Source organism: Hipposideros armiger, unplaced genomic scaffold (assembly GCF_001890085.2).
Source record: "Hipposideros armiger isolate ML-2016 unplaced genomic scaffold, ASM189008v1 scaffold_106, whole genome shotgun sequence".
Lineage (NCBI taxonomy): Eukaryota > Metazoa > Chordata > Mammalia > Chiroptera > Hipposideridae > Hipposideros > Hipposideros armiger.
In genome coordinates, this window is record NW_017731456.1 from 962,481 (window position 1) to 976,770 (window position 14,290).

General features: G+C 38.6%; 1 protein-coding gene across 9 annotated transcripts in view; it reads left to right on the forward strand.

The window, feature by feature from the left end:
- Nucleotides 1–14,290, forward strand: part of DNAJC6 (DnaJ heat shock protein family (Hsp40) member C6) — a 146,915-nt gene that overhangs the window by 102,418 nt on the left and 30,207 nt on the right. For all 9 annotated transcript variants that reach the window (XM_019646724.1, XM_019646722.1, XM_019646726.1 and 6 more), the window contains exon 5: nt 4,481–4,603. In XM_019646724.1, coding sequence (XP_019502269.1) covers nt 4,481–4,603 — 123 coding nt within the window. The remainder of the gene's footprint in view (nt 1–4,480; nt 4,604–14,290) is intronic.

Below are 14,290 nucleotides of genomic sequence, written 5' to 3' on the forward strand. Positions count from 1 at the left end.
GGCCACCTTTGAGCCTTCTCCTCCCGCTGCCCAAACAGGAAGGAGGGGGCGCTGAAGGAGCCCTTTAGTAACGTAGAAAAAATAAACCTAGCTTTACTACTGACTCATTTTGACTCTTTCTAAACCACATAATCTTGTAGGATTTCTTCCCCTTAGGGAACAGCTTGGGTTTTGGAAAATAAATTATCAACTTGGGTTCATGATTGTATGAAGGTCAACTCTTTTTTTCCCCCTTTTCCTTCCAGAATTCACCAAAGCCAGCCCCCGTTATGTCTCGTGTGGGGTGCTGGTTGGCGAAGAGGTTGGCCATAGAGGAATGTCCTTAGAGCTTATGCTTCATCTTTTCTCTGCCACCATGCATCATTGTATGGACAGGAAGCAATTGGGTAGAAAAACACATCACTGGCCAAGAGCCAGAGGACAGTGGATCCCCATATTCTAGCTCTGCAGGCTTTGGTGAATTGATTGGTAAAGACATTTGGTAAAATATAGCCATCGCACAAAGCCCCGCAAATGTAAGATGGAATGGGAGTAAATAGTCATCAGAGAGCATGGTATGATAGAAAGTACACCAATTTTATTGTTATTTTTATTGAGGTAAGATTTATAAAACATACACAAATTTTAACTTTAAAAATTGCCATAGGTTCACCTCTCTGCTGTTTCTGTTCCTGGGTAAGTTACTTCACCTATTCAGAGACTCAGTTTTCTCCTCTATAAAGTGGGGATGACAATAGAGTACCTGTCTCACAAATACTTAGAACATTTTTCTGTAGGTTGCTTAAGGAATACATGGGATAGCAGCTGTCTGGCCTAGAGTAAGCATTCAGTAGGTGGTAGCCATTACATTGGTAATAATAAAATGGCACAATAAATGATGGACTGAAATAACCCTGTCCTCCAAGATTCTTAAAACACTGGATATAGCTCTGCAGTATGATTTTCCATAGCACCTTGTGCTCGTATGCTCAACAAGTGGGATGCCGATACCACCTTACCTTGTGCTTGGGGTGATGGAGACACGAAAATCAAATGGCATCCAGCCTGGGTGCTGTTTGGGCCTCTTTCCCCCCTGGGTAGTATCATGGCAGCCCTGTAATCCACATGACATTCTCTGATGCTCTGCAGCTCCAGGAGGTGTGCAAAGGGACTGGAGATGGCAGAGTGAAGTGTCACATGCCCAGAGACTTTGCTCACTGCATGAAGCTGTGAATCCCAGAGAGCTAAAGCAAAACAAAATGAAACAAAACAACCAGTTTGCCGTGATTGAATTCCTTTTGAACATGTTTTGGGTTTGTTTATGACTTAATGTTTTTTCCCCTTTGGAAAGAGCACATGTTTTTAAAAAATTGTAATTGTATGTTTGCTTAATGATGTGTAATTATATGTCGAGTAAATATGTAATTATGGAGTACTTTCAATTAATATTATTTATTTGATTGATTTAATGATTCTGGAGCTATTAGCCTATTGTGCTCAGAACAGTTTAGCCAACTATTAGCTTAGACTTATTATAGATATTAGCATTTAGTGTTCGCATGGGTGACATACAGTTTCTAAAAGGTTTAAAAATACAACTTGGGAAAACACATTTCCAACACTTTTACATGGTTGTGATCTAAAAAAAACCAACAAAATTGATTCACCTGTTTTTTTCATTTCAGATATAGCACATGTAGACAAATTTTATTACAAGAAAAGATCGCCAAGTGAGGTTCATTCTTTCACTCAGCAAATCCCTACTGAGCACCTTCCATTCAACGAGCGCATGCACCCTGGGTTTGGGTCACAAAAATGAATTAATTAAGTTATGGTGTATCTTCTTCTGGGCCTGACTGTCTAGATGGGAGACAGACAGAAACAGTTCATTTGCATACAGCTTGACAATAAGCTGGCACTTACTGTGTTTATGTTGTGCTCCTTAACTCTCACAACATGTTTGTAATGCCCGTTATCACTTTACACACAAGAGAACTGAGGCTTGGAGAGAGCGGCAGCTTTCCTAAGCTAGTTAGGTAGTAAGTGGTAAAGCCAAGGTGAAAACCCAGCTGACCCATGTTGCTCTACTAATAAAAGCTATAATAAATGAAAATGAACAAGGGCAAGGGTACAAAGATGACCATGTTGACTGAACATTTCTGCCTGTGGGTGTGAGAGAAACCGTCAGAGACAAGAGAGTGCTTGAACTTAGGTTTTGAAGGGTGAGTAAGGATTTATCAGGGAAGAGAGAGCATTGCAAACAGGAAGTAGCTTGTGCAGCTGTACATTTTGCAATTCCTCTGATGGTAAAATTTATCTTCCCAGTTATTATTAATATTTTTTAAAAATCAGTATATCATCTCGAGACTACATCAAAGGGGAATCTATCTGGAGGTCAAGAAGGGGCCAGAAATAGCCCTGAAGACTGCTGGGTTAAAGGGACAACCTGTTAACAGAGTTTAAATCAACAGAGGCCCAGTACTGGATCACCCTGGATTATTTTGTAGCTGTGTCAAGCATTTCAACTCATTTGTTTAATAAGCCACATCTGTCGTTCCCAAAGATACAGGAAAATGGGTGTCCTGAAAGGTCCTCTGCCACTACCCCACAATCATCTTGTAGAAAAAAAAGTTACAAATTAACCCCCCCGCCCAAAATGGGCTTTCTTGGCATAGAGAGCAATGCCACGTGTTTGCTTTCAGATGTCAGATCTACAGAAACCACACATAATTTCCCATTTAGATTTTGACTGGTTATTATCTGGTTACCAGAAAAGGGCAAACCAAACAGATTTCTCCTGCTTCCCTTTCCCCACCGTTAAATATTAGGAATTTGAGACATTTGGGTTTTCTTAGGCCAGTGGTGTTAGTGTTTCAGGGCGCTTTCTGCTGATACCATTGACATAAAACCTATTCTTTGCCCAGAGTTCCCAACTCAACAAATGGCATCTGCTCCCATTCTTTTATCCAGCTCGACACCTGGAGTCATCCTTGATTCTTTCTCTCCTTTCTCTCTCTTAGCACACCCCTCCACACTCATTCACTGCTACCATGTGATCCTAGTGTTGTATAGGTATTCCACTTCCTCTCTATTTCTTGACTCTTCCAAATCATTTTGTGCACCACTGCTACTCATCTAAGTCTGAGCCACCATCATCCCTTACATAGACTCCTCAGCAGCCTCCTGACTGGTTTCCAGAACTACTGTCATGTCATCCACATCCATACTGGATCTTGAGACAGCTTGGGAAATGCAGATCTTAGAGTCACTCTTTTTCTTAAATACCTCTCCCAGCTCCTAACAAGGCCTTGTATGATCTGACCCTTTCGTCTTCACTCTCGCCATACGGCTTCATTCATTTTCTTTTTTTTTCAGACATTTTTTACATTGGCAGTTACCTGATAAAATAATAATAAGAAGAATAGCTAACATTTATTGATCCCTTTGTGCGTGTCAGATACTGAGCTAAGTCCTTGAAATACATTCTCACATCGTACCCATAACCCTGTGAGGTAGGTGGGTAGGTAGGTATCATTACCCACATTTTATGAAGAAAGGATAAAGAAGTCGCAAAGCTTGCCCAGGTCTAAGCTTCTCTTTATTGTTTATTAGTTAAATTAGTGAATATCTAATCAGTGAAGGCTCATGCCTCGTATTTTGAGGCAAATGATGGTCTCAACTAGCTCACTGTTGTAGCATAATGATTTATATTCAGAAGGCCAGGTTGCAATGCTGGTACTGACCAGCAGAGTGACTTTAGAAAAGACAACTGCTGAGAGTCAGTTTTCTCATCTGCAAAATGGGGCCGTATTAATGCCTGTCTTATATGATTGTTACATAGATCAGAGCCAAACAGAATTCTTAGAACATAGTTAATGTTATATAACATATTAAATGAATATGTACATTAAATGAATGAAAATCCTGAAGGTTGGCCCCCTGGAATTTTGGGTACCATCATTAGAAGAGAAAGAAATAAAGAACCCTGAACAAGCTTTGGCTCACTCTTCAGCACTTTTCATGAGAGATGGGATAAAATTAGGAGTAGTGTATAATTTATAAGATAAACCTATAATTAAACATCTAGTAGGCAGGTCAAAACATTTTATACTTAACAGAAATTAAATTTTGAGCTTGGCGCAGTGGTAGTATTATAGTCATTGAGGTTTATCTGAGGCACTATTATTGCTCATTGAAATAAAATTTTGTGGACCCTCGCAGAATTAAAAAAAACAAAACCCAAATATGTAGTTTAAATGGTCTTGTTGGATTTAAAATGTATTTTCAAATGTGTTTTCATACTTTAACTGAAACGGAATTTTTTAATTAAAAAATTACTGGGTGAAACAACTCTTCTTTCTATGTTTGGATCCTATTCTCAGTTCTTCGTGGCTATGTTAAAAGAGGATAGCATAGTACTTCTAGAAGTTGTTTGGCGGGATACCTGTTTATGGAGAAGATGTCACTAGGGGAACTCATTGCCTTTTCCTGTGTCCCTTAGGTCTCAGAATGCAGCTGGCCCATTAGGCAGGCACCCAGTCTGCACAACCTCTTTGCTGTGTGTCGGAATATGTACAACTGGCTACTACAGAACCCTAAAAACGTCTGTGTTGTCCACTGCTTGGTGAGTAAACTTTACTGTTGTTGTCTTTGTGGTGGTTTGGTATAGTTTGATCAAATACAACTGGCTGTACACAGACTGATGAACAGGTCAGATTTACGTTGAATTATACTCTATTGAGATCCTCCTTAGGAATTAGGTGATCTGAGGGATATCAAAATGAGGGATGACCTTAATATTCTTGTCTTAAAATTTGAGTACTAGTGGGAGAGGCAGATATGTATACAGCCCACATCATACAGGGCCTCTGGAATGTGCTTAGTGTTATAAAAGAGATAAAAATGAGAGCTGTGGGTGCACAGGTGAAAATGCCATTGAGTTTTGTGTGAATAAAGTTGACAAACACATTGGAATATTTATTGTTCCTTACTTTAAAAAAAATTTTTTTTAAAGATTTTATTAGGGAATTGGGGAAGGGGAACAGTGTTGGGGAATTGGGAAGGGGAACAGCCAGGTTGTTTTCCTTCAATCTTAGTTGTGGAGGGTGCAGCTAGCTCAGCTCCAAGCCCAATTGCCATCCACAGCCAGCTCGGGCTGCTCAGCTCAAGGTGCCATGTTCAATCTTAGTTGCGGGTGGGCATAGCGCACCATCCCATGTGGGAGTGAACCAGCAACCTTGTTGTTAAGAGTGCATGCTCTATCCATTGAGCCATCCAGCCGCCTTTTGGCAGCTCAGCTGCAGCTCATCCCGGGCGCAGCTCACTGGCCCATGTGGGAATCGAACCGTTGACTCTGTTGCTCAGAGCTTGCACTCTTAACCAACTGAGCCACTCGGCCGGCCCTAAAATATATTTTTTTTAATTTTTCAGTTACAGTTGACATATCATATTATATTAGTTTCAGGTGTACCACATAGCAATTAGACATTAATATGACTTATATAGTGATCACCTCAATAGGTCTAGTACCCATCTAACACCATACCTAGTTATTACAGTATTATTGACTATATTCTCTATGCTTTCCTTACTTTTTGTGTTTGAATAAAAATGAAATAAAAAGACACCTGTTCCCCTGTAAGCAGATTGACTGTATTTCATAGCAATTCCCAGTAGGACTGATGGCTTTTCTGACCTCTGAATTCATAGAGCCCCTTTCCCTAGGTCTTTCTCAGGAAGCCTTTTACCTATTGTTTAAAACTCAACTTCCAGTAAAATCTTTCTGCCTCTTTTGAGTATTTTCACAATATGGACTTTTTACTGTGTATCTAAATGTCTCTGTGGCATTTAATACACTGGTGTCCTGCCTGTTTCCCACTAGACTGTGAGCATCTTGGGGGTAAGGACTGTGTCTTTGTCACCTTTGCACCCCAGGTGTGAAAGATTTGAATACGTGATTGACAATATGAAAAAATGAACACACAAGTGGAATCTGAGCATAAACACTGGAAATATTCATTGCTTCTATAAACTTCAGGGTATATATATATATATTTTTTTTACTATGATCTTGATGATTTCCCCAACCCCTGCTTCTTGAGAGCTAGTTGGCTAAGAAGGAAGAAAGTAGAAGAACATTTTTTCTTCTTTCCACTTCATATCCCCAAACTCCTGGCAACAAAGGAAAAACACTTGGTGTTCATAGGAGTTTAATGTTAAAGGCCAAAGGGTTTTCCTTGCTGAGGCATAGAAGATTGTGCAATGGGGCAGGTTACTTTTAGGGACAAGGCAATCTTTAGACACTTTGATGATTTTCTTTTCACTTAAGAACTTTCTAAAAGTTCAGAGGGCCCAGTCTGACAACTTTGTAAGGGAAGACGGCGCACAAGAGACCAGAGATTTTCAGTTCTAATGGTGCATTCCTAAAGAATGAAAGCCCAATGAAGAAGAAAAAAGACGAGGCAGACAACAGATTATGACTCCTTTGGCTGTTACGAGGCTCCCTGAAAGACATTCGTGAGTTGGAAAGGACAGCACCAAGGCTTTGGGAAGTAGAATGGACGCTGGAGGTGGGAACTTTTGTTTTTATCCTATACATGCTGCTCTTTTATAAAAAAAAAAAAGCATATACTCAACTTTTAATAAAAGAATTTTAAAAACCTGCAGATAAAAGGAGGGGACACATATCCAAGCACGATGAGCCTGTTAAAAAAGTGTCAGGAAGGCTAAAACCTAAAAAGAATTAAGCTTGGGAAAAATGTCTTTAAAAAAAAAGTGTCCTTGACACACACCACATAAGTCCACCCAGAAAAGCCTGAGAGACCTAGGGGATCTACCTATTACATTGAAGCAAGCACAAAGAGTAAGCCAGAATGGGGAAATAAGGAGACACATCCCAAATAAAAGAACAGAAGAAACCTCCTGAATCAATGGAACTAGAGGAAATAGAGGTAAACAACCTATTGGAGACAGAGTTCAGAACACTGATTAGTAGAATGTTCAAGGAAATTAATGAGAATGTAAAGAAGGATAGAGAAATCATGAAAAACAACCAGCTAGAACTAAAGAATACAATTACTGAATTAAATAGCAAACTCGATGGAATTAGTAGCAGATTGGATGAAGAAGGATCGAATCAGGGATTTAGAAGACAAGATAGCAGAGATCATCCAAGCGGAACAACAAAAAGAAAAAAGAATAAAAAACATTGAAAATATTTTAAGAGAGCTGGGCGACAACATCAAGTGCAACAACATGCACATCATAGGAATACCAGAAGGAGAAGAGAGGGAGCAAGGGATCAAGAACATATTAGAAGTAATAATGACTGGAAACTTCCCTAACCTGACAAAGGAAATTGACATACAAGCCCAGGAAGTGCAGAGAGTTCCAAACAAGATGATCCCAAACAGCCCCACACCAAGACACATTATAGTGAAAATGGCAAGGGTTAAAGACAAAGACAGAATCCTAAAAGCAGCAAGGGACAGGCAGCAAGTTACTTACAAGGGCACCCCCATAAGAATATCAACCAGCTTTCCTGCAGAAACTCTGCAGGCCAGAAGTGAGTGGCAGGAGGGTTTCAAAGTGATGAAAAACAAAGGCCTACAACCTAGATTGCTTTATCCAGCAAGGTTATTTAAAATTGAAGGAGAGATAAACAGCTTTCCAGAAAAAAATAAGCTAAAGGAATTCATTACCACCAAGCCAGCATTGCAGGCAATGTTAAAGGGCTTCTTTAAGCAGAAGCAAGAGAAAAACAACCTAACTAACGAAGACCAGGAACACAAATAACAAAATGGCAGTAATGACACACCTATCAATAACCACATTATGTGTAAATGGATTAAATGCTCCAATCAAAGGACATAGGGTAGCTGAATGGATATGAAAGCAAGACCCTTGCATATGCTGTATATAAGAGAATCACCTCAGATCAAAAGACACACACAGGCTGAAAGTAAAGGGATGGAGTAAAATATTTCATGCAAATGGAACTGAGAAAAAAGCTGGAGTAGCGATACTTATATCAGATAAAATGGATTTTAAATTGAAGAATATAATAAAGGACAAAGAAGGGCACTTCATAATAATAAAGGGATCGATTCAACAAGAGGGCATAACCCTAGTAAACATCTATGCGCCTAACATAGGCGCTCCTAAATATATAAAACAGATATTGACAGACATAAAGACGGAGATCAACAGTAACACTATCATAGTAGGAGACTTCAACACCCTGTTGTCACCAATGGACAGGTCCTCCAGACAGAAAATCAATGTGGAAACAGCGACCTTAAATGACACCTTAGACCAGCTGGATTTAACTGATATTTTCAGAACATTTCACCCCAAAGCTACAGAATATACATTCTTCCCAAGTGCACATGGAACATTTTCCAAGATAGACCACATGTTAGGCCACAAAACAAGTCTGAATACATTTAAGAAGATTGAAATCATATCAAGTGTCTTCTCTGACCACAATGCTATGAAACTAGAAATCAATTACAAGAAGAATCTGGAAAACACATAAATACATGGAGGCTGAATAACATGTTACTAAATAGCGAGTGGGTCAAAAGTGAGATCAAGGAGAAAATCAAAAGATACCTCGAGTCAAACAAAAATGAAAACACCACAACCCAAAATCTCTGGGATGCAGCAATGCAGTCCTAAGAGGGAAGTTCATAGCAGTGGAGGGCTACCTAAAGAAGCAAGAAAAATCTCAAATCAACAGGTTATCCTTACACCTCAGGGAACTGGAAAAAGAACAGCAAAATAAGCCCAAAGGGAATACAAGCAAGGAAATAAAGACCGGAGAGGAAATAAACGAAATAGAGACCAGAAAAACAATACAAAAGATGAATGAAACCAAGAGCTGGTTTTTTGAGAAGATAAACAAAATTGACAAACCTCTAGCCAGACTCATCAAAAAAAAAAAAAAGAGAGGACTCAAATTAGTAAAATCAGGAATAAAAGAGGTGAAGGACAACCGATACCACAGAAATACAAAAAATTTTAAGAAATTACTATGAGCAACTATATGCCAACAAATTTGACAATCTGTAAGAAATGGATGATTTTCTAGAAGCATACAACCTTCCAAAGCTAACTCAAGAAGAAACAGAAAACCTGAATAGACTGATTACCATCAAGGAAATTGAATCAGTAATCAACAAGCTCCCAACAAACAAAAGCCCTGGACCAGATGGCTTCACAAGTGAATTTTACCAAATATTCAAAAAAGAATTATCACCTATTCTTCTCAAACTATTCCAAAAAACCCAGAAGAAGAGAAATCTCCCAAACTCTTTTTATGAAGCCACAATCACCCTAATTCCAAAACCAGACAAAGACAATACAAAAAAGGAAAACTACAGGCTAATATCCCTGAGAATATAGATGCAAAAATCCTCAACAAAATATTAGCAAACAGAATTCAGCAATATATTAAGAAGATCATACACCATGATCAAGTAGGATTCATTCCTGATATGCAAGGTTGGTTCAATATCCGCAAATCAATTAATGTGATACACCACATTAACAAAATGAAAACTGAAAATCATATGGTCATATCAATAGATGCAGAAAAAGCATTTGACAAAATCCAGCAGTCATTTATGATAAAAACTCTTAGCAAAGTGTGAATAGAGGGATCATATCTCAACATAATAAAGCCCATATATGATAAACCCACAGCTAACATCATACTCAATGAGGAAAAGCTAAAACCAGTCTCCTTAAGATAAGGAACAAGACAAGGCTGTCTACTTTCTCCACTTTTATTCAACATAGTTCTGGAAGTGCTAGCCGCAGCAGTCAGACAAGAAAAAGAAGTAAAAGGCATCCAAATCGGTAAGGAGGAGGTAAAATTGTCATTATATGCAGATGACATGATACTATATAGAGAGAACCCCAAAGACTCCATCAAAAAACTATTGGAACTGATAGATGAATTCAATAAAGTAGCAGGATACAAAATCAATATTCAGAAATCAGTTGCATTTGTATATATCAATAATAAACTATTGGAAGGAGAAATTAAGAACACAGTCCCATTTATAATTGCTTCAAGAACTATAAAATACTTAGGAATAAATTTAACCAAAAAAGTAAAAGACCTGTACTCAGAAAATTATAAGACACTGAAGAAAGAAATAAAAGAAGATTCAAATAAATGGAAACAACTACCATGCTCATGGATAGGAAGAATTAATATAGTTAAAATGTCCATACTGCCTAAAGCAATATATAGATTCAATGCAATTCCTACCAAACTACCAAGGACAGTTTTCACAGAAATACAAAATATAATCCTAAAATTTATATGGAACCATAAAAGACCCCGAATAGCCACAGCAATCCTGAGAAATCAGGACAAAGTCAGGGGTATCATGCTACCAGATATCAAAACATACTACAAGGCCACAGTAATCAAAACAGTAGGGTACTGGCATAAAAACCAGAAATAAATCCATGCACGTATGGACAGCTAATCTATGACAATGGAAACAAGAATTTACACTGGGGTAAAGATAGCCTATTTAATAAATGGTGCTGGGAAAATTGGACTGACACATGCAAAAAAATTAAAGTGGACCACCTCCTTACACCATATACAAGAACAAATTCAAAATGGATTAATGACTTAAATGTAAGACCTGAAACCGTAAAACTCCTAGAAGAACATATAGGGAGTAAATTTGCAGACCTTTACCCTGAACAATATTTCTACTGATACATCCTGTGGGCAAGGGAAGTAAAAGAAAAACTGAAGATATGGGATTACATCAAACTTAAAAGTGTTTTCACAGCAAAGGAAACCATCAATAAAACAAAAAGGCAGCCTACTGAATGGGAGAAGATATTTGTCAATGATATATCTGATAAGGGATTAACATCCAAAATATATAAAACACTCATGCAACTCAACAGCAAAAAAACAAACAACCCAATTAAATGGGCAGAGGATATGAAGAAACATTTCTCTATAGAGGACATACAGATGGCCAACAGGCATATGAAAAAAATGTTCAACCTCACTGATCATTAGGGAAATGCAAATAAAAACCACGAGATACCACCTTACCCCAGTCAGAATGGCTATCATCAATACATCAACAAACAACAATTGCTGGTGAGGTTGTGGGGAAAAGGGAACCCTGGTACACTGTTGGTGGGATTGCAGATTGGTGCAGCCATTATGGAAATCAGTATGGAGGTATCTCAAAAAACTGGAAATGGAACTACCTTATGACCCAGCAATTCCACTCCTAGGTATTTATCCTGAAAAACCCAAGACACTAATTCAAAAAAATATATGCAATCCTATGTTCACTGCAGTGCTATTTACAATAACCAAGACCTGGAAACAATCGAAATGCCCATTGGTAGATGACTGGATTAAGAAACTGTGGTACATTTACACAATGGGGTATTACTCAGCTATAAAGAAGAAGGAAATCTTAACCATTTGTAACAATATGGATGGACCTAGAGAACATTATGCTAAGTGAAATAAGTCAGAGAAAGACAAATACCATATGATCACACTTATATGAGGAATCTAAAGAACTGAATAAATGAGAAATATAAACAGAAATAGTCTCAGAGACACAGAGGAAAAACTGATAATTGCTAGATGGGACGGGGGTCGGGATGAGGGAGAAGGGGAAGGGACGAGACAGTATTCGTAACTACAATATGGCCTCAGGGATAGAAAAGACAGTCTAGGAAATATAATCAATAATGTTGTAAATATTTTTTAGGGGGCCAGATGGACTCATGTCTTATTAGGGAGACCACTTCATGGACGGTGTAGAGGCCTGACCACTGCACTGTACATCTGAAGCTGCTGTTGAATAATATTATATGTCAACTGTAATTTAATACATATATAGTCATGGGATGTGGAGTATAGTGTGGGAATGGAGTCAATGGAATTGTAATGGATATGTATGATATGGGGGGTTGTCACTTTGTGAGGTTCGGTGAAAAGGATAACTATTGCATTGTTTTGTACACCTGAAACTAATAATAATAATAATTTAAAAAGTGTCCTTGGAATAAGGACAACCACAAATGCTTGAGGCAGACGTTATAACCTTAACTCCTTTTACTCTGATCCTTTATCAGGAGGAACAAAGGTCAAGCTAGAACACGAATAACAATGCTAAGACAAAGCTGGTAGTGAGATAGTAAAAGAGCCTCACAGTACTTAACAATAATCTGCTCTCTAGACTTCAGTTATGTGACAGAATGTGGACAGCACTAGGAAAAGCAGTTATGGATTCATTGTGTAATATGAGGAAACTGGAAGGAGAGGTGCCAGGCAAGCAGAGAGAGTTTTTTTCTCAAAAGACAGAGGAGGTTGATCCTGGAAAGTTACAGGCTGGTGAGCCTGATGGCAATTCAGGTGAAATGCTCATAATTTTTTTCACAGATGATTTTCAATTCTTACAAAACCCCAAAATCGGTTTATTATGAACATACATATCAAACCAACTGAACTTTTTGCAACAAGACTAATAGTTTAGTAGAGATAATTCATTGGATTTCTGCAAGATATTTCCCAATTTCTTGGAATCAAGGCAGAGAAACTTGGGCTAGATTGTCATAGTTAGTCAAATTGTGGCTGAATATCTGCTCCTAAAGGTAGGTGATTAATACATCATCAGCCTCCGAAGGTTGCATTTGGTTCACCTTTTAACTAACAACTTTGATGTGGAGATCAAGCTTATCCATTTTCTTAGACTGGGAGGGTCACATAATGAACCTGGACTTAAAAAGTTTTTTCAGGTTGGTCATTGAACAGAAACTAACAGCATAACATTAAACGTATGATGAATGTACAGTCTTGAATTCTGGTTCTAAATGATTAAATATATATGCCTATTAGCTTAACACATCATCTAAAAAAGAACTAGGGGTTTTAGTGGCTAGAAAGTTCAATCAGGGCTTATGGTGTGACTTAGCCTGCATTTAAACCAGCTTGGCCTAGGTTTATGTTAACAAAACCATAGTGCCCCAACTAAGGAAGATGGTCTTTTCCTTCTAATTTGGTCAGAACACATGTCATTTCTTGCATTTCATATCTAGGCAGCACATTTAAGGTTGTTGTTTTAAAACTGGAGTCTTGTTTAGAGCACGTGCACCAAATGATGTCTCTTAAAATGGAATATCAAATGAGGATGAACCGAAGGGGCTGTGTATTAATTAGCAAGAGTTCTGCAGAGAAACAACCAATAGGATATGTGGAGAGCAATATATGGGGAGATTTATTATAGGAATCGGCTCACGTGGTTATGGAGGCTGAGAAATCCCACAGTTTGCCCTCGGCAAGCTGGAGAACCAGGAAAGCCAGTGATATAATTTAGTCTGCCTGAAGGCCTCACAACCAAAGGGGCCACTGGTAGAAGAGAGAGAGGATTTGCCCTTCCTTTGCTTTTTTGTTCTATTTGGGCCCTCAGTAGATTGGATCGTGCCCTGCCCCCCCCACCACAGCCCCCTTTGAGGAAGACGGATCTCTTTTCTCAGTCTAATGATTCAAATGCTGATCTCTCCTAGAAACACCCTCACAGACACATCCAGAAATAATGTTTTACTAGCTCTCTGGCCCAATCTAGCCCAATCAAGCTGTCACGTAAAACCAACCATCACAGATTGGGTGTGCTTTTAACCTGGAAAATGAAAATGTTGATGGAAAGGGAGATATGTAAGGGGCTGTCAGAGGGGGAAAGGAGTAAGTTTTCTCGTGGTCCTCACAGAAGGAAGAATGAAGGTCACTGAGTGGCACAGCCTTCAACTCAGCATATTCAGTATAAGAAAGAACTCTGTAAACTGGACTGGGCTACTTCAAGTAGCAGTAAGCTTGTCACTTAAAGTGTTCTAGAAGAGATTGGGTCACCATCTATCAGGAATGTTATTGCGTGTATTTGTTTATTGAATAAGGTTGGATCAGGTGAAGCTTCTTTTATGTGATTTTGCATGACTCTAGGAACAAATTTTGTGTGAAATATATATGTACTATATACCTAGTATTATCTAACCTATAAACTCTACCTCCAGCCCTAATCCAACTTCAGCTGTTAGTTCTGACGCCACAATTCCAAAGTTACTTTGAAGATGAGATCATTTTTCAGTAATTACGGGGGTGTGGAGGGGTGGGTGGCAAAAAAATGTATACAAGCAGACACTTTGGTTAAGTTGCTCAAGCAGTAATTCACTGTAATCAGAAGTCTCTGGACGCTGATGGTAACCACTTTGAGCACCTCTGGTAATTGCTGAAGTCAAATGTGGTTTGTAT